This window comes from Lepidochelys kempii, chromosome 11, assembly GCF_965140265.1.
Source record: "Lepidochelys kempii isolate rLepKem1 chromosome 11, rLepKem1.hap2, whole genome shotgun sequence".
Classification (NCBI taxonomy): Eukaryota; Metazoa; Chordata; order Testudines; family Cheloniidae; genus Lepidochelys; species Lepidochelys kempii.
The window spans coordinates 71,605,203-71,624,721 of record NC_133266.1 but is presented as its reverse complement, the minus strand read 5'-3'; the positions used below and the strand labels follow the sequence as shown (position 1 = coordinate 71,624,721).

General features: G+C 44.8%; 1 protein-coding gene across 1 annotated transcript in view; it reads right to left on the bottom strand.

The window, feature by feature from the left end:
- The window catches only part of TRPM8 (transient receptor potential cation channel subfamily M member 8), a 217,602-nt gene that overhangs the window by 77,664 nt on the left and 120,419 nt on the right, over positions 1 to 19,519 (bottom strand). The window contains exon 5 of the mRNA XM_073304777.1: positions 6,739 to 6,895. Within this exon, the coding sequence (XP_073160878.1) occupies positions 6,739 to 6,895 (157 nt within the window). The remainder of the gene's footprint in view (positions 1 to 6,738; positions 6,896 to 19,519) is intronic.

Here is a 19,519-nt window from a genome sequence, read left to right as displayed (position 1 = left end):
CCTCACCTCAGTCCCTGGAAAAATCATGGAGCAGGTCCTCAAAGAATCAATCCTGAAGCACTTGCATGAGAGGAAAGTGATCAGGAACAGCCAGCATGGATTCACCAAGGGAAGGTCATGCCTGACTAATCTAATCGCCTTTTATGATGAGATTACTGGTTCTGTGGATGAAGGGAAAGCAGTGGATGTATTGTTTCTTGACTTTAGCAAAGCTTTTGACACGGTCTCCCATAGTATTCTTGTCAGCAAGTTAAGGAAGTATGGGCTGGATGAATGCACCATAAGGTGGGTAGAAAGCTGGCTAAATTGTCGGGCTCAACGGGTAGTGATCAATGGCTCCATGTCTAGTTGGCAGCCGGTATCAAGTGGAGTGCCCCAGGGGTCGGTCCTGGGGCCGGTTTTATTCAATATCTTCATAAATGATCTGGAGGATGGTGTGGATTGCACTCTCAGCAAATTTGCGGATGATACTAAACTAGGAGGAGTGGTAGATACGCTGGAGGGGAGGGATAGGATACAGAAGGACCTAGACCAATTGGAAGATTGGGCCAAAAGGAATCTGATGAGGTTCAATAAGGATAAGTGCAGGGTCCTGCACTTAGGACGGAAGAACCCAATGCACAGCTACAGACTAGGGACCGAATGGCTAGGCAGCAGTTCTGCAGAAAAGGACCTAGGGGTGACAGTGGACGAGAAGCTGGATATGAGTCAGCAGTGTGCCCTTGTTGCCAAGAAGGCCAATGGCATTTTGGGATGTATAAGTAGGGGCATAGCGAGCAGATCGAGGGACGTGATCGTTCCCCTCTATTCGACGTTGGTGAGGCCTCATCTGGAGTACTGTGTCCAGTTTTGGGCCCCACACTTCAAGAAGGATGTGGATAAATTGGAGAGAGTCCAGCGAAGGGCAACAAAAATGATTAGGGGACTGGAACACATGAGTTATGAGGAGAGGCTGAGGGAGCTGGGATTGTTTAGCCTGCAGAAGAGAAGAATGAGGGGGGATTTGATAGCTGCTTTCAACTACCTGAAAGGGGGTTCCAAAGAGGATGGCTCTAGACTGTTCTCAATGGTAGCAGATGACAGAACGAGGAGTAATGGTCTCAAGTTGCAGTGGGGGAGGTTTAGATTGGATATTAGGAAAAACTTTTTCACTAAGAGGGTGGTGAAACACTGGAATGCGTTACCTAGGGAGGTGGTAGAATCTCCTTCCTTAGAGGTTTTTAAGGTCAGGCTTGACAAAGCCCTGGCTGGGATGATTTAACTGGGAATTGGTCCTGCTTTGAGCAGGGGGTTGGACTAGATGACCTTCTGGGGTCCCTTCCAACCCTGAGATTCTATGATTCTATGATTCTATGATTCTATGATTCCATTAGGTGACATTTGTCACCCGCATTGCACAGTAGTAAATGACCAAAGTGCAAAGCAATGGAGAATCAGGCCCAGTGTGTGTTTTCTAAACACTAATTTTATGGCCTGTATTTTCCCCACTCCTAGGACACCTGAATAGAGATGGGCTAAGTTTTTCAAACAAATTTATTCAAAAAATGCAGTTTCAGCCAACCTGAAACTATTGGTGAATTTGATCCAATTAGTTTTGGTTGGGAAAAAAAGTTATTTTAAGGTCAGCTTCAGAAAAAGGATGTGTTCCCCTTTCTCTGCCCTTATAACCTTTAGCCCAGTGGTTAGGGCACTTGCCTAGGATATGAGACCCAGGTTTGAGTCCCCACTCTGGATCAGGGACTTGAACTCACATCACATCCCTGCCAGGTGAACATCCTAATCACCAGGCTGTAGGCTAGCCCAGGGTAGGTGGCTCCCAATCTCTCCTACCGAAGCTGTTCCACTTGTATCAATTCTTAAATATTTATTGGGCCAGAGAGAGAGAGAGAGAGAGAGAGAGCGAGCACGGCTCTCTGCATGGTGATTAAGGCTCTCACCTGGGAGGTAGGAGATGGGGATTCAGATCTTCTCTCTGCTTGTGATTTACCTGTGCATGAAGTCATCAGCTCTGAGGAAACTCCAACAGCATGTCTCCCCAGCAACATGGGCTACCACAAGCACAATCCTGTTCTCTGCACTGGCTTTCCAAGGAAAACTCAGGCCTTGTCTACACTAAAGGTAAAAGTCGATCTAAGCTACGCTATTTGAGTTACTTGAATAGTGTAACTCAAATCGACATAGCTTAGATCTACTGACCTCAAGGTCCACGCTATGCGACATCGACAGGAGACGCTCTCCCATCAACTCACCTTATTCTTCTTGAACAGGTGGAGTACAGGAGTCTACGGGAGAGTGATCGGTGGTCAATTTAGTGGGTCTTCACTAGACACACTAAATTGACTGCCGATGCATCGATCGCCAGAGTGTCGATCCTCCAGTAAGTATAGACAAGCCCTAAGTCACCTGCATGGTCCCGGCGAGGCATTTAATGGCTTGGGCCCATGATGTTTAAGAGATGGCCTAATGCTTCAAGGTGGAGACTGTGTTCAACGAATCCACCCCTCAGGCACCATGGAACTTCCTATTAGAAGGGTAAAGCTTATCACAGAATCATAGAATATCAGGGTTGGAAGGGACCTCAGGAAGTCATCTAGTCCAACCCCCTGCTCAAAGCAGGACCAATCCCCAATTAAATCACCCCAGCCAGGGCTTTGTCAAGCCTGACCTTAAAAACTTCTAAGGAAGGAGATTCTACCACCTCCCTAGGTAAAAAGAAAAGGAGTACTTGTGGCACCTTAGAGACCAACCAATTTATTTGAGCATAAGCTTTCGTGAGCTACAGCTCACTTCATCGGATGCATACCGTGGAAACTGCAGTAGACATTATATACACAAAGAAACCATGAAACAATACCCCCTCCCACCCCACTGTCCTGCTGGTGATAGCTTATCTAAAGTGATCATCAAGTTGGGCCATTTCCAGCACAAGTCCAGGTTTTCTCACCCTCCGCCCCCCCACACACAAACTCACTCTCCTGCTGGTAATAGCTTATCTAAAGTGATCATTAAGTTGGCCCAACTTAATGATCACTTTAGATAAGCTATTACCAGCAGGAGAGTGAGTTTGTGTGTGTATGGGGGTGGGGGAGTGAGAAGGCCCACCTTGATTATCATGCACATTGTAGGGAGAGTGGTCACTTTTGATAAGCTATTACCAGCAGGAGAGTGAGTTTGTGTGTGTGTGTTTTTGGAGGGGGGTGAGGGAGTGAGAGAACCTGGATTTGTGCTGGAAATGACCCACCTTGATTATCATACACATTGTGAAGAGAGTGGTCACTTTGGATGGGCTATTACCAGCAGGAGAGTGAGTTTGTGTGAGGGGGTGCTGGAAATGGCCCAACTTGATGATCACTTTAGATAAGCTATCACCAGCAGGACAGTGGGGTGGGAGGGGGTATTGTTTCATGGTCTCTGTGTGTGTATATAATGTCTACTGCAGTTTCCATGGTATGCATCCGACGAAGTGAGCTGTAGCTCATGAAAGCTCATGCTCAAATAAATTGGTTAGTCTCTAAGGTGCCACAAGTACTCCTTTTCTTTTTGCAAAGACAGACTAACACGGCTGTTACTCTGAAACCTCCCTAGGTAACGCATTCCAGTGTTTCACCACCCTCCTAGTGAAAAAGTTTTTCCTAATATCCAACCTAAACCTCCCCCACTGCAACTTGAGACCATTACTCCTTGTCCTGTCCTCTTCTACCACTGAGAATAGCCTAGAACCATCCTCTTTGGAACCACTTCTCAGGTAGTTGAAAGCAGCTATCAAATCCCCCATTCTTCTCTTCTGCAGACTAAACAATCCCAGTTCCCTCAGCATCTCCTCATAAGTCATGTGTTCCAGACCCCTAATCATTTTTGTTGCCCTCCGCTGGACTCTCTCCAATTTTTCCACATCCTTCTTGTAGTGTGGGGCCCAAAACTGGACACAGTACTCCAGATGAGGCCTCACCAATGTCAAATAGAGGGGAACGATCACGTCCCTCGATCTGCTGGCTATGCCCCTACTTATACATCCCCAAATGCCATTGGCCTTCTTGGCAACAAGGGCACACTCTTGACTCATATCCAGCTTCTCGTCCACTGTCACCCCAGGTCCTTTTCTGCAGAACTGCTGTCTAGCCATTCGATCCCTAGTCTGTAGCGGTGCATTGGGTTCTTCCGTCCTAAGTGCAGGACCCTGCACTTATCCTTGTTGAACCTCATCAGATTTCTTTTGGCCCAATCCTCCAATTTGTCTAGGTCCCTCTGTATCCTATCCCTGCCCTCCAGCGTATCTACCACTCCTCCTAGTTTAGTATCATCCGCAAATTTGCTGAGAGTGCAATCCACACCATCCTCCAGATCATTTATGAAGATATTGAACAAAAAGCTTGTCTGGGCAGAAGACCAAGCTTCCTTGCGGGCTGATCCCAGACTGTGGAATGAGCTAAGACTCTTACAAACCTCACCACGTTCCACTCCAAGTGCAAGGCATACTGCTCCAACATGCCTTCTCCGCACACACAGGCTGCACATATTTTAGGGAAAAAAATATAAGAACCCCATCACAAAACGGCTGCATTGCACATACACACCCCTCTGGGGACAGCGAGAGAGACAGAACAAACCCCCGTCGTGAATATTAGTCCTGTCGCTTAATGCACTATTTATTATTTGGATATAGCACAGTCATGGACCAGGACCCCACTGTGCTAGGCATGGTACAAACAGACCAGGGACAGTCCCTGTTCCAACCAACTTATAGGTGTAGAACTCATATCCCAGACAATTGCACTACTTTGTTAATTCTGTTTGGAGTACTACAAAGCAAGGAAATAGATTTTCAAAAGCACAAATGGCACTGAATTCCATTAACTCCCAAGGGGCACTTAGGCCCCTAAATCTACTTGTGCATTTCAAAAAAAATCTAGCCCAACATCAACTGATCCCCACAGGAACACACCCCTGGAGACTTTAATGTCATCATTTTATCACACATAGAATAGGCCATGGAACCAGCCTCCAAACTCCAAGAAATATGGAGGATTAGTAGGAGGCCAGGACCATCCACAAACCTCCCTGCATACCCTGAGGATACTGGAGAGACTGATGTCTTCTGCAGCTGGTGGCCACCCTGGGAACCTCCTTAAAGGGGAACCACAGTGCACAAGGGACCAATGCCACTGAGGGATGTATTATTGTCCTGCCCTGATCTCTGCCTGATATATGAAAGGATGATGTGCATCTCTTCTCAGCCCTAGCCTGACCCACCTTTTCTCCCCAAGCCACTTCAGCCACTGCTCACCCTTTACCCCACTACATAGCACCCACCTCTGGACAACACAAGCGCTGAACGTGTAATGGGGGAAGCTGTCAGAAGGCAGGTGCCAACTCACACACAGATCTGCACGCTAAGGGTCCCCTTCACAGGTACACCAGGGATCAGGCCCATTATTGATTAGCAAGAGAACCAGAACTTGAAGACTTGAATGTATGCACCTTGCTTTACAAGTGTTGGATCACATTTATATAACAGATCATAGGAAGGTGTGGAGAACAAGCAGAACCTGCTCCCCTCCAGCTGCCCTGCAGTTCAGATAACATGCTTAAGACAATCAATTTTATGTGCCCATAGCTCCATTTTAACAGTGACCATGGTGGGCACTTCCATTTTTTCATATAGCCCCCTTTAAACACTTATTCTAAGTACCATAATCTGGTTCTTTACAATATGGCATCTCCAGCTATCACTTAAAACAGACTTCCTCTCTTCACTTACAATTCTTTTGTTCCTTTTTCAGTTGTGCATAAAGCTAGGACTGATTGTATTATATGCCAGGATGTTAATGACCTCAGTGAACAAACCAAGCAATGTTCCTGAACATCTCAGAGCAAAAATACGTTTTTCTTTTTTTTTTATTAAGATGCTACGGGGTCTTCAAATATGGCCATCTGAACATTTAAAACTGGGCATAAGATCATCCAAAAGTCTTCTAAATCCATATTGAGCTGTGTGAAAAATGAGAATTTTCCCTGCAAGAAATTTTGCAAGAAAAAAATCCCAGTTGAAATTTTTCAACCCAACTTTTTTCAGTATTCCACAGAATTTTTGCATTTGAAATTGGATGAAAACAATTTCATTTCAAAACCATTTTGTTTCTAAATGAAATTTTTCATTTCGATTTTTGAATTTTTTTGGTTTCTTTTAAGGTTTTTACCCACTTGAAAATGTGTGCATGTGGTGGGGAGTGGTTAAAAATGTGGTAAAGTGGGGGAAAATTCATTTGTGACTGTTTCCCCAACTTTCTCCAGTTGGAAAAAACAAGAATTTCAAAACCAGTGGTTTTTTTCCAAAAATAGTTTCAGTTCATATAATTTCAGAAAAACAATTTTTTCTCCAAAAAGCACATTTAACCCTATTTTCCAACATTAAAACAGGTCAATTTTAACACCTCTGTTAAACTTTAAATAAGTTGCCATTTTCCAAATTGCTCAGCACCCAGCAGTTCTCACTGACTTCAGTGGAAGATATTGCGGGCTTAGAATGCTTGGAAAAATCAGATTGCTTATTTAGGTACCTAAATTTAAGTTCCTTGTGTTTGAAAAATCTAAGCCTTTTTTCCCCTTTTGATTGTTTTGGCTTCTTTTTAATTATTCTGAATTTATTTCATAAAGGCTAATGCAAAAAGCCACAGGACAGAAGCCATTTATGGATAGGCTGGAGTTAAAATACCCAGTGGCAGCTCAGCAGTTACTCACCTTCCCTCTTTTCCCAAGATTTTCAAACTGAATGTCACCAAAAGCATCAGTGGGAAGTTCCTTTGTGTGTTTCCTATAACTCCATTTCTCAGTGTTATTTACCTGCGTCCCCTCTATATGTTGGCTTTTGGAATACCCACACTTACACAAGTTGTCCCTGCCAAGAAAAGTGAATAGAAAAAAGAAACAGATTAATATATTTTGCCCAGAAAACTAATATTCTTCTCTTTCAGTGACTGATAGCATAATGACAACTAAGACTGGTGAGCAGTTTTTCCACATGTATTTGGCAAGTAGGTTGGCTGGACATCATTCAACTATAATGTTACAACTTATGCTTGAATAAATAGGATACTTCTAAATGGGAATTTAAAGTTTTATTCTTGAACAAGTTATGGTGCTTGGACAGAAAGATGCACAAGGCCCAAGGTGAAATGTAACATCTATAGCTGAGGTCTAAGCAAGTGGGGAAGACTGAAGAAAACTAAAACTCAAGTGCTAACACATATTTTCAAGTATTCGTGTCATGGGCCTATCCAACAAACAAAAAGTATATTTTGTGTTCTAACTCTGTAACATTGCAGAAAGACCTCAGCTTGTGTATGTACAAAATCAAACACGTGTCAACACCTACTCTGCTCCATATTAGAGGGGCTCTGACCTGTTTCTTGTTTAGACAATGAGGGATTTTCAAATCCCTCTCCCTTTTACTCTGCTTTAGCCAGATTGAAGCTCAGTTTATTAGTGCCTTTCGGATGGTTTCCATCTTCATGTGCTAACACCATAACATTTGCTTCTAGACTAAATCCTGCCATGAGTCAGATGATGCCAACTTGAACTTAACTATCTTAACTTCACTATCTGAAGCCTATGACTTGGGGACTCCCAATGACTACATCCCAGGATCATCTCAACATGTCTTGGTATCCACCACCCAGATGGATTGAAAGAACATATAAAAGTTACAGTATGTGACTTCTCTTGAGATAAGCCCTATACACAGGCACCAGGTGTTCCACCACCACCCAATTTACATCATGCCACAGAACTGCGCTCCAGAATCTCAGCTTTGCTTTTAATAAAAGAAAAATGTTCCTTGTTCTTATGCTTGTGAAGATAACCTTGAAAACATAGAACAGGAAATCAATTCAATGTAGTAAATCAATGCAATGCACGTGGCACCCACCTGAGTCTGCAGAAAGCTTTAAACAGTAACTCCAAAGGGTGTGACCAGCTCCATTCATTTTACTCGAGGCTTCATGAACTCTGGTGTTTTCTAAGATGTATGGGATTCAGCAATTCTGCCACAGATTTGGCCATTTTGCTGCAGCTGCAGCCAAGAGCCCAGCATTTTGTTACAGACAGAGCACAGCCCAATATCTGCCTCTTGCTCTCCAACTTTCCTCACAAGGCAGTGTTATTGGATTACACTGCGGGAGGGATAGCTCAGTGGTTTGAGCATTGGCCTGCTAAACCTAGGGTTTTGAGTTCAATCCTTGAGGGGGTCATTTAGGGATCTGGGGCAAAAATTGGGGATTGGTCCTGCTTTGAGCAGGGGTTGGACTAGATGACCTCCTGAGGTCCCTTCTAATCCTGATATTCTATGATACACTGCAGGCTTCTTGCACGGGTTCATGGTACCAAGCAATAGGGTTTATGGAGCTAAAGTTGGAGTCCGGCTTGCAGCCAAAGGAGCTGGAAGTGAAGGCTACTGAGATGAGGTACCTGAGCCATTGAAGCTAACTACAAGGTCCCCTTTCTCTGGATGAGGATGCGGGTTCTGAGCTGGGTTACCTGGACAATATTGCAGAGAGTGAAAATGGGCTGCTTACAGTATAGAGGGAAAACCCATCCTTAGAAATAGTCACTGTCAAAAATCATCAGAAATTTTTGGCCCATAAATATTTTCAACAATGGGTTGAATAGGTGGTTGGATAGCGATGTGTGGGTGGTGGGAGGGGAGACAGAGCTGGGAATGAAGCACTTTTCTTGGTAACAGAATATATTCACATTGCCTTGAAATTTAGGGGTGGATGATGCAGAAATTGGTCCCAAGGTGTTATGGGGTACACAAAGGCTGTTAATAAGTGTGGAACTGACTGGCTAAAACCTTTTTTCTCTGAAGTAAGATATATGAATTGCTGTGGTGGGGGTGCAGGCTGTGAACTCTATTCATAATGCTAAACAGCATGACACAGGTGCTCATCTGGTGCTAATTATATCTTTGAAAAATCAAAAAGTAAATGCCAGATCATGTAATAGTGGCATCCCACCATATATCATTGTGAAGTACAAAGGCAACAGACCAAACAGACTTTAAAGTGAAGACATGAACAATTGCCCAGGTCTTTAGGTTTGACCCGTAATCTGAGACAGGAACGGCAAACCGCAGCCAATGGGAGCTGCGGGGGAGCCGTGCCTGCAGACAGTCAGTGTCAGCAAAATGTCTCATGGCCCTCAATCAGATTATCCTGATCGGCCGCTTGCAGCCCACGGGCTGCCCACCACTGCTTTAGAGGATATAGCTCAGAGCAAGTCTCTTTAATGAGAGGATTCTAATATGCTTCTCAGCAACACTGCAGTTCATGAATATTAATTAGTTCTCTTACTCAAGAAATTTAAGTGTACTCCAGACAGATAAGCTGGTAAGGTTTCGATGTTGTCCTGCATAAGCCAAAGATTTGGAAGAGACACTTGATCCAACACCATCCAAACAGAACGGTTTTGGACTGTTGGAAGTAGCCCTTAGGGTGAGTCGGTATGGGCATGAAGCTAATGGAATGCAACCCAGCTGGACTCCAACCTCCATTTTTGTGCTGTACTCAAGAAGATACCTACAGTGGTCTGGCCATCTATAGCTGTAAGTTTATAAGAGTGTTAACATCCCTGATTATCTGCAAGGTCTCTGAGAAGTTCTCTCAGGAGATGATTATGGACAAGAATATGTCATATATTCCTTTCCCTTCTGACCCTATCAGAACACGGCACTGACTGCCTTCAGAAGAGCAGCTCAGTGCAAATAGGAAAGTTGAAATAAAGAAGGGGAAAAGGCTTTATGAACCCAGGTTTTCCAACACTCTAAAAGAATGCTTCATAAATTCTCTAGGAATATAAAGTGCTGATGTGTTAATTGGGAACTCTGATGAAAGACAACAATATATGATGTGTTCTCTCACCAAACAGGCACAGCCCTCTCTGGGATTGAACATGGCAGCTAACCAAACCTATCCCTCCTAAAAGGAGAGGATGGTGGTGGGCTCTACAGAATGGAAATGCTGCGGCAATGTCTGATATTTTCCTCCTGGATTTGTGGGGGGAGAATCTGATGAGAATCAGCTCACTGTCCTTTTTCCACCCTTCCTCAAAGCTGGATCCCTACAGAACTCCAACAAAGGGCTTCTCTGAGGTTGTGGGAAGCATGCCGCAGTTTATATGTGAGAGGAGAGGCGCCTGTGCCGAAAAGGAGCGTGCAGTCCTCAGACATGCAACAGTTGGGTTTTGTTGCGGTATCAGTTATTAACCAGTTTCCTTCATTTCTAGTTTGCCTTTAGGTGAGATGTAAAGCCAAAATCCTGACAAAGTCACGGTGCTTAAAAACATCCAGCAGGCCTTGACAAGTTTAGTTTTTATGCACATAAGGTATTAATTTTCCCTGGAGTCCTGTCCAAATATCAGCCTGGGCAAATAGATCCTGACCTAAATTTCTTACCTACTCTCATGTTTGTGCTGCTTTAATTATACTGATTTAGATACTGGCATAGCTAAAGCATTACTACCCTCTAGGGTGGGCACAATTATACCAGTATGCAGATGCTTATATTGTTATGGCTCACTCTTGTAAATGTGTGGGAATAAACTACACCAATATGAGCACCTTTATACTGGTGTGACTGGATCCACGCCAGGGGGATTATCGATTTAACCATTTCAGCATTAAAAAAGTCCACAGCCCTAACAAAGAGTTAAACTGGTACAAAGAACTGTGTAGGCCAGGCCCCATGCTTTCATGAAGTGATGCAGCTACATTCTATGCACCTACCCATAATGTGGGGGGTGGGGGAAAGCTGTGTTATCATGGGGGCTTCAATTCAATACGCTGTAGATCTCGTGTTGCCGGTATTAAAATATCCTTGCAATTTCTAAATATTAGAAGTGACAACTACCTAACTCAAAAAGTATTGCAACCACCATGGCAGAATTCTATATTAGATGTTGCTTTGACAGATAAAGAGGAATTGATCACAGAGCTAAACAAATCAACTGTAGCTGAGGTACCACTTTCACCAAGCTGAAAACAATTATAAGCCAGCTCAGCTGGGAGGAAAAATGTAATCAGAAGAATGTGAATGATAGGTGGGAATTGATTAAGAACACTTTACTAGATGCCCGAAAAGCCATAACCAAGGAAGGCAGCCATATTGGTTAAAAAAAACTACCTGGTATAGAGGGAAAATAAAGGCAGCTATAAAAATGTAACATATGGAAGAAAGGATAAATTAATAGTAATGAATATAAATCAGAAGCTAGCAATTGTAGAAAAAGGGAACCAAAGGGACACAAGGAGAATTCTATGGCCAGCACAGTAAAGGACAATAAAAAGGAGATTTTAAAGTATATTAGGAACAAGAAGTTTCCTGAGAGTAGTTTTGATCCATTACTAGATGGAAATAACCGAATTATCATTACAAATGCAGCAAAGGCAGACGTGTTCAAGTCTGTGTTTGAGAGGAAAAAACAGATGATGGAGTCATATCATGATGAGGGTGATGATAACACTCTTTCCATTCCACTAGTATCTCAGGAGGAGGTTAAGCAGAAACTCCTAAAGTCTAGGGTGACCAGATGTCCTGATTTTATAGGGATAGTCCCGATATTTGGGGCTTTGTCTTACATAGGCACCTATCACCCCCAACTCCCATCCCAATTTTTCACACTTGCTATCTGGTCACCCTACTAACGTCTGACATTTTAAAATCAGTAGGTCTGGATACCTTGCACCCAAGAGTTTTAAAAGAGTTGGCTGATGAGCTTGCTAGACTGTTAAGATTGATTTTCAATTAGCCTTGGAATACCAGGGAAGTTTCAGAAGACTGAAAGAAAGCTAATGTTGTGGCAATATTTAACTAGTGTAAATGGGATGGCCAGGTAATTATAGGCCTCTCAGTTTGACATTGATTCCAGGCAAGATAGTAGAGCAGCTGATGCAGGATTAGATTAATAATCAATTAAAGGATGGTAACACCAATCAATCAACATGGGTTTATGCAAAATAGATCCTGTCAAACTAATTCGATATCCTTTTTCATGTGATTACAAGTGTAGTTGATAAAGGTAATAAAGTTGATGTGATATACTTAGACTTCTGTCAGGCACTTGACTTGCTACCGCATGACATTTTGATTAAAAAGTTAAAATGATATAGAATTCATATGGCACCAATTACATGGGTTAAAAGCAGCCTTACTGATAGGTCTGAAAATGTAATTGTAAATGGGGAATCATGATCCTATGGGTGTGTTTCTTGTGGGGTCCTACAGAGATCGATTCTTGGCCCTATGCTATTTAACGTTTTTATCAATGACCTAGAAGAGAACATAAAATCATCACTTATGAAGTTGGCAAATGACACTAAAATTCAGAGAGTGGTAGATAATGATGGTGACAGGTCACTGACAGAGTAATCTGGATTGCTTGGCGAACTGGACACAAGCAAACAATGGTGTATTTTAATATGGCTAAATATAAATGTAAACATCTCAGAACAAAGAACATAGGCCACATTTAGAGGATAGGGGACTCTACCCTGACAAGCAGTGACTCTGAAAAAGATTTGAGGTGGAACATGATGGAAAATCTGCTGAACACGAGCTCCCAACACAACACTGTGGCCCAAAGGGCTAATAAGAATCTCAGATGCTTAAACAGAGGAATCACTAGTAGGAGCAGAGAGGTTATTTTAACTCTGTATTTAGTACTGGTGACCTCGCTGCTGTAATGCTGTACCCAGTTCTGGTGTCCACAATTCAAAAAGGAGGTTGATAAATTGAAGAAGGTTCAGAGAAGAGCCATGAGAGTGATTAAAGGATTCGAAAACATGCCTTTTAGTGACAGATGCAAGGAGTTCAATCTATTTAGCACTTAACAAAAAAAGAAGGTTTAAGGGGTAACTTGATTACAGTCTATAAGTATCTACTTGAGGAACAAATATTTGATAATGGGCTCTTCAATCTAACAGAGAACAGTATAACACAATCTAATGGCTGGAAGATGAAGATAGACAAATTCAGACTGGAAACAAGGTGTACATTTTTAACAATGAGAGTGATTAACCATTGGAACAAATTTACCAGGGGTCATGGTGGATTCTCTCTCACTGACAATCTTTAAATCAAGATTAGATGTTTTTCTACATGATGTGCTCTAGGAATTATTTTGGGAAATTCTCTGGCCTGTGTTATACAGGATGCCAGACTAGATCATCATAATAGTCCCTTCTGGTCTTGGAACCTATGAAATTCCTGAGAGTTGTTGAATTTCTCTAGTAACTTAGTTCCCTCTAAACATACAGTGTAAAGAGTGCCCGAATGCTACTGGGGATGAAAGATTCTTTTATTGAGGCTCTTTTCAGCTCATGTCTCAATTACTGCAACCATCTTCTCTTTGGCCTTGACAAATGCAGTCTTGCCCCATTCATATCCATTCAGAATCCTGCTGCCAAGATCATTTTCCTAGCCTGTCGCTTTGACCATATCACCCCTCTCTTTGCATCCCTCCACTGGCTCCCTCTTCACTATCACATTGAACAGTAGCTCACCCTCACTTTCAAGGCCCATCCCCACCCTCTCTCTTATCTCTCATCCACTATCGAGATGTTGACCACCATCTCTGATTGGCCCATGATACCAGCCTTCACCACCTGCTTGTTGAGTTTTCAAACAAGCACCTTCATGCTTTCCCCCATGCTGCCCCTCTTGGGGAGCTCCTCCCAAGCATCAACACCCACAAAGCTATCTCATTATCCGCCTTCAAAACCCTCTTAAACTCTCCATTTCTGTGATACCTACAAAAACTTTAGAACAGCTAGGCCACAGGTGTGCTGAGACCACTGCCTATCATACTGACCAATACTGTCTCAGCGTTTCCTTGTACTCCCCTTTCTGTCTGTATCCATCTGTTGTCTCTTGTTTTAGACTTTGAGTGTCAGCTCTTTGAGGCAAGGACCGTCTTTTTGTTCTGGATTTATACAGCACCCAGCACAGTGCTATGGTAATACAAATAATAATAAAAATAATATGCCACCTCACATCAATCCCACTAGACCCCATTCACTTCAGTGGGATGCTTGCCAGTAAAATAATGGTACATCTGACCCAGACAACATGACAACTGAATGTATTATTTCCCATGCACTTGATGTTGGGACATTCAGCAACACCCAGCCAATCATTAGGGCTCTGGATATGCCTTGTCCCTTGATCCCTGTTTCTTCATACTTGTTGCATCAGTTTAAATTCGGAATACCAAGGAGAAGCTTCTGTGCTAGCCATGAGCACTTCTGTCCCCATGTCTATGCTATCCAGCTAGTTGTATGCAAAACTGGCATTTGGGAGCCATGGAATCTGCTGATGGGGAGGGAAGATGCCTGCTGGCAGGGTGCGCCCCCCATTTGCATGACCATCCCAACTTTAAAGTGGGATTGTGTGGCTTACTCTTTGAGTGCATTTATCAGACTCACTTCCCAGAGTAGACTAGACTGGAGGCCTGCTCTCTCTTCCCAGCCAGAGTGTTGGAGGGTGGAGTAAAATCTGCTATTCCAACCTCTTAAGCATAACCAGAGCTGTATCAGGCCTCCCCCGGACCATGACCAGAACACAGGGAGGAGGACTAGAGAAGGGGAGAAAAGAAAAAGATTGAAGGCATTTGTGGAAGGCAAAAGTGAGACTTAGAAGACGAGGGTGCGCAAGGAAGAAGTGCACTGACAGTTCCCCAAAACCTTAACACTGGCATTGACTGTTACTTCATTACGTTGCTCTCAACCAGCACTACCTCCCGCTCCCGTAAAAAGCAAAGCTCAGAGTATTTGCTGATGTAAGCAGTGTCAGGATGAGCTCCACCCTGACATCTGGTGGTGAGGTGTGGCAAGTTGTGGAAAAGAACTTCAGGGGCTGATCTCATTTGCATAGGCACACCCACCCCACCTAGAATGAGGCCATAGCTGCCCAAATCGTCACTTTGGCTGCTGTGGGATCCCCAGTGTCTCTGTTATTGGGGCACGAAGAATAAATTGTTATTACCCTGATTATGGGAACTGTGCTTGGAACTGTACTTGGCCTTTTGTTATGATGGAGGGACTCACCATCAACTAAGTAGCACTCGCTAGGCAAGGGTCATGGGTTCCAAAACTCTGTGAATTGAAAGAGGCTGGGGATAAATATTAATACTTGGTGGCATGTGCCCCTTGGTGAGGGCCTTACATGCTAATTGCATTTCCTCCTCTCTCCACTGTGGAATATCAGAGCTAATTTTGATTCCATTAGGAGTCTAGTTACAGGCTGCTGAGCTCACTTTGGGCTAAGGGTGCACCAGCACTGAGGCTCCCCTACTACAAGCTGAATTCACCTAAGAGCTGACATCACTGAGCGTTGTGTTAAGTAGTGGGGGAGCCTGAAGAGATAGTGTGGAGCAGTTTGCGGGAGGGCTGGAGTGCCTTGTGGACAGGCTGGTGGAGCAGTTCATAGGACGGCAGGAGCTGCTTGTGGGCTGCAGAGTGGAGCCGAGCGAAGCAGTTCGTGGGGCGGCTGGCGGAGCAGAGTGAAGGCCTATGGAGCTGTGGGGCGGTCAGCTTCAGATCATGCTACCCCGGAAGCCGCCGCTCCCGCCGCCTTACACAGTTTCCTGCTCCCGGGGACTCGCAGGACAGAGGAGCAGCATGTGGGCGCTGAGTGTAGGCGGGGGAACTTGCCCTGTGGCTGGCCCCAGGGAGGCGCCTCTGCTGCTGCAGTTTCGGGGACAAAATGCAGGACCCTAATGCAGATAGAGTGGAATGACATTTTGTGTAAGAAGGGCATCCTCCCTTCCAAGGAAAAGCCAAAAGAGCTTTCATGAGGGGAGCAGTGACGGCTGAGCAGATGGATCGGACTAGACTGGCTCAAATTGTAAGAGGAACTCAGTATCAGAATCCGATTCTACTTCATCTCCAGCTAAGAGAACGACAGGAACATCCCCCAAGTTACTCCCAGCTGATAAAAGAGGTCAGAGAGGAGGAAGAAAGGCAGGCTCCAGTGAATTTTGGGAAGCCCAAACATTGGATCCAGCCAGCACAACACCACTGCAAACGGCCAGTGTACTGATGGTGAGCACCAGAGAGGAACTTGACCAACAAATGCAGGTCCTGACGGAATGGATAGCTGAGCTGCAAAGTACCGTTGACCGAGTTAAGACTTCCAGGAATAAGAAGCCTCAAACTGTGGCGATTGAGAAGCCCGCACTTAGAGCAACCATCCCACCCAGGCAAAGGGGGAAGGGTCAGTTCTTCTGTTACTGATGTGGTCAGGATGGACACAGTGCTGCAAAGTGCTGTAATGAAGAAAACCCCTCCTTAGTGTATGGAAAGCTGAGGATCAGTTGGGAGAGATCCGGTAGCTGCCAGAGGGTCTGGGGACGGGGACCCCCCAGGTCTGCAGGATTTGAAGATTCTCCCAGAAAAGACTGTCCAGCTGGGATCCCCGCAGGACTGATAGGGCCTCGAGCAGAGGTCACGGTGAGGATTGAAGGGGTGGAGTGTAAAGCAGTGCTTGACACTGGATCTCAAGTGACTATTATATTTCAGTCATTCTACCAACAGATGCTTAGGCACCTGCCTATACAGCCATTGACTGGCCTTGGCCTGTGTGGTCTCAGCATGGATGAGTACCCCTACCAAGGGTATGCCATAGTGCACCTGGAATTCCCAGAGGAGGTTGCTGGGTTAAGAGAAGAGGTAGACACAGCTGCTTTAATATACCCTGACCCTAAAGGGACTTCTGATGTGTCTGTGCTGATAGGGACCAACTCCAGTCTCTTCAAGTTACTCGCAGATTACTGCAGAAGGCGGGCCGGGGACCAGTACCTGAATACCCTGATGATCCATACGCTTTGTGCTGAAGCCTATAGAAAAATTGAGAGCACTAAAAGGGACACATCTGAGCTACCGCTTGGGGCACTGAAGTACGCGGGCATGACCCCCTTAGTAGTCCCTGCAAGGACAGAGCAAGAAGTGCTTGTCATGAGTACCTGGCTGAAAGGCAGTAAACGGACGTTAGCAATGATAGAGCAGCCGATGGGAGGAGAGCTCCCTGAAGGAGTCATAACCCTACCTGCTGAAGCCCAGGAAAGGGTGACTATACTGATTGCTAATGAAACGAGTCGTGATGTTGTTGTGAAGCAAGGACAAAAGATAGCAGACCTCTTTGAGCCTGAGTCGATTGTAAAACCCCAGTGTGAAACTAAGTTCCGACAATAGACCCAGCAAAGTTTGACTTTGGAGATTCACCAGTGTCCGAGGACTGGAAAGATCGCCTGATGAAGAATCTTTGTGAAAGATCCAAGGTGTTCTCACTGCATGAGGGGGATGTGGGATGTGCAAAAGGAGTAGAGCACAATATCAGACTACATGACTCTCGACCTTTCAAGGAGAGATCTAGGAAGATTGCTCTCTCTGAGATGGAAGATGTGCGACATCATCTTCAGGAGCTGGCTGCGAATGGCATCATTACAGAGTCCTGCAGTTCGTACGCCTCACCCATTGTGGTAGTCCATAAAAAGAATGGGAAAATCCGGATGTGTATTGACTACCGCACCCTAAACAGCTGTACTGTGGTTGACCAGTACACTATGCCTCGAGTGCAAGATGCCTTAGACTGTTTGCTGGGAAGCCAGTGGTTCTTTGAAGTGGATACTACCAGATCCCTCTGGGAGAAGAAGATAAGGAGAAGACAGCCTTCATCTGCCCATTAGGGTTTTATCAGTTCGAACGCATGCCCCAAGGGATTTCTGGAGCACCTGCCACCTTTCAACGTCTCATGGAGAAAGTTGTGGGAGACGTGAATTTACTGCAAGTGTTAGTTTATTTGGATGACCTGATTGTGTTTGGAAGAACCTTAGAGGACCATGGAGAAAGACTTCTTAAAGTGCTTGATAGTTTGGAGGATTATGGTCTGAAGCTTTCAATTGACAAATGCCAGTTCTGCAGAACCTCAGTGAAGTATGTGGGTCACATCGTGTCCCAAGAGGGTGTGAGTACTGATCCTGATAAAATAGAAGCACTCACTACATGGCCACATCCAAGTAACTACAGAGAACTCAAGACCTTTCTTGGATTTAGTGGCTACTACCGCAGATTTGTGAAAAACTATGCTATGATTGTAAAGCCTCTGAACGATCTTACCAGGGGACATCAGTCCAGCAAGAACAAATCTAAGACCAAGAATAAGGAGAGGTCCCCAAAGCCTCCTGTGCAGAGACACTATGGCCCCTTTGAACCATTTGGGCCACGGTGGGATGAGAGATGTGAAAGGGCTTTTCGAGAAATCATAACTTGCCTAACTCATGCTCCAGTCCTAGTTTTTGCTGACCCAAGCAAACCATTTATCCTGCATACTGATGCCAGTTTGGAGGGTCTGGGAGCAGTCGTATACCAGGAAGTGGAAGGCAAACGTAAACCTATAGCCTTTGCCAGCCTAGGATTGTCTGATAGTGAAACTCACTATCCCACCCACAAGCTGGAATTCTTGGCCCTGAAATGGGCCATCACTGAGAAATTTCGAGACTACTTGTATGATGCTCAGTTCCAGGTGTGGACAGACAACAATCCACTGATTTATGTGTTAACAAGTGCTAAGCTGGATGCTACAGGGCAGAGATGGGTGGCCGCCTTGGCTAGCTATGAGTTCAGCATTCAGTACCGATCAGGGAGAATCAATGTAGATGCAGATGCATTGCCCAGGCGTCCGCAGGCTCCAGAAGTTGCTGTGATACCCACAGATGGAGTGAGAGCTATTTGCAGTGTGAGTCGCCGAGAGCCAGAGGCCCGTGAGAGCCTTCAGGGATGTGTTGCAGAAGCTTTGGGCCTGCCCCCTGAATGCATGCCTTCTGCTTCAGTGAACGATATTGCATTGGACCAATCTCCTTTGCCCATGCTCAATGCAGCTGACTGGCAAGAAGCCCAGTGGCAAGATATTGACATTCGTGATACACTACTTGCCAAAAGGGAGGGGCGAAGCCCAGCTGCGGTTGTTCCACCTAACCCAGAGGGTAAACTACTATTGAGAGAATGGACCAAACTAAAACTGATTCAGGGAGTGCTACATCAAATGACCACCGACCCTTTACAAAAAACAACGAGCACAACCAGTACTGCCAAAAAAGTACAGAGCCCTGGCCATGAGGGCCCTGCATGATTACTTTGGGCATTTAGGGATGGAGAGGACCCTGGAACTTATTCGTAGTAGGTTCTATTGGCCCCGAATGGCTGAAGATGTTCGCAGGAAATGTGAGACTTGCGCTTGATGTGTTCAAAGGAAAACTCTGCCCACGAGGGCTGCATATCTCAAGAACATCACCAGCAACAAACCTTTGGAATTGGTATGCATTGATTTCTTGTCTGTAGAGGTAGACAAGAGGAATGTTGGGAACATTCTAGTAGTGACTGACCCTTTTACACGGTATGCACAGGCATATCCCACACGTGATCAGAGGGACACCACCGTCGCTCAAGTATTGTGGGACAAATATTTCTCAGTCT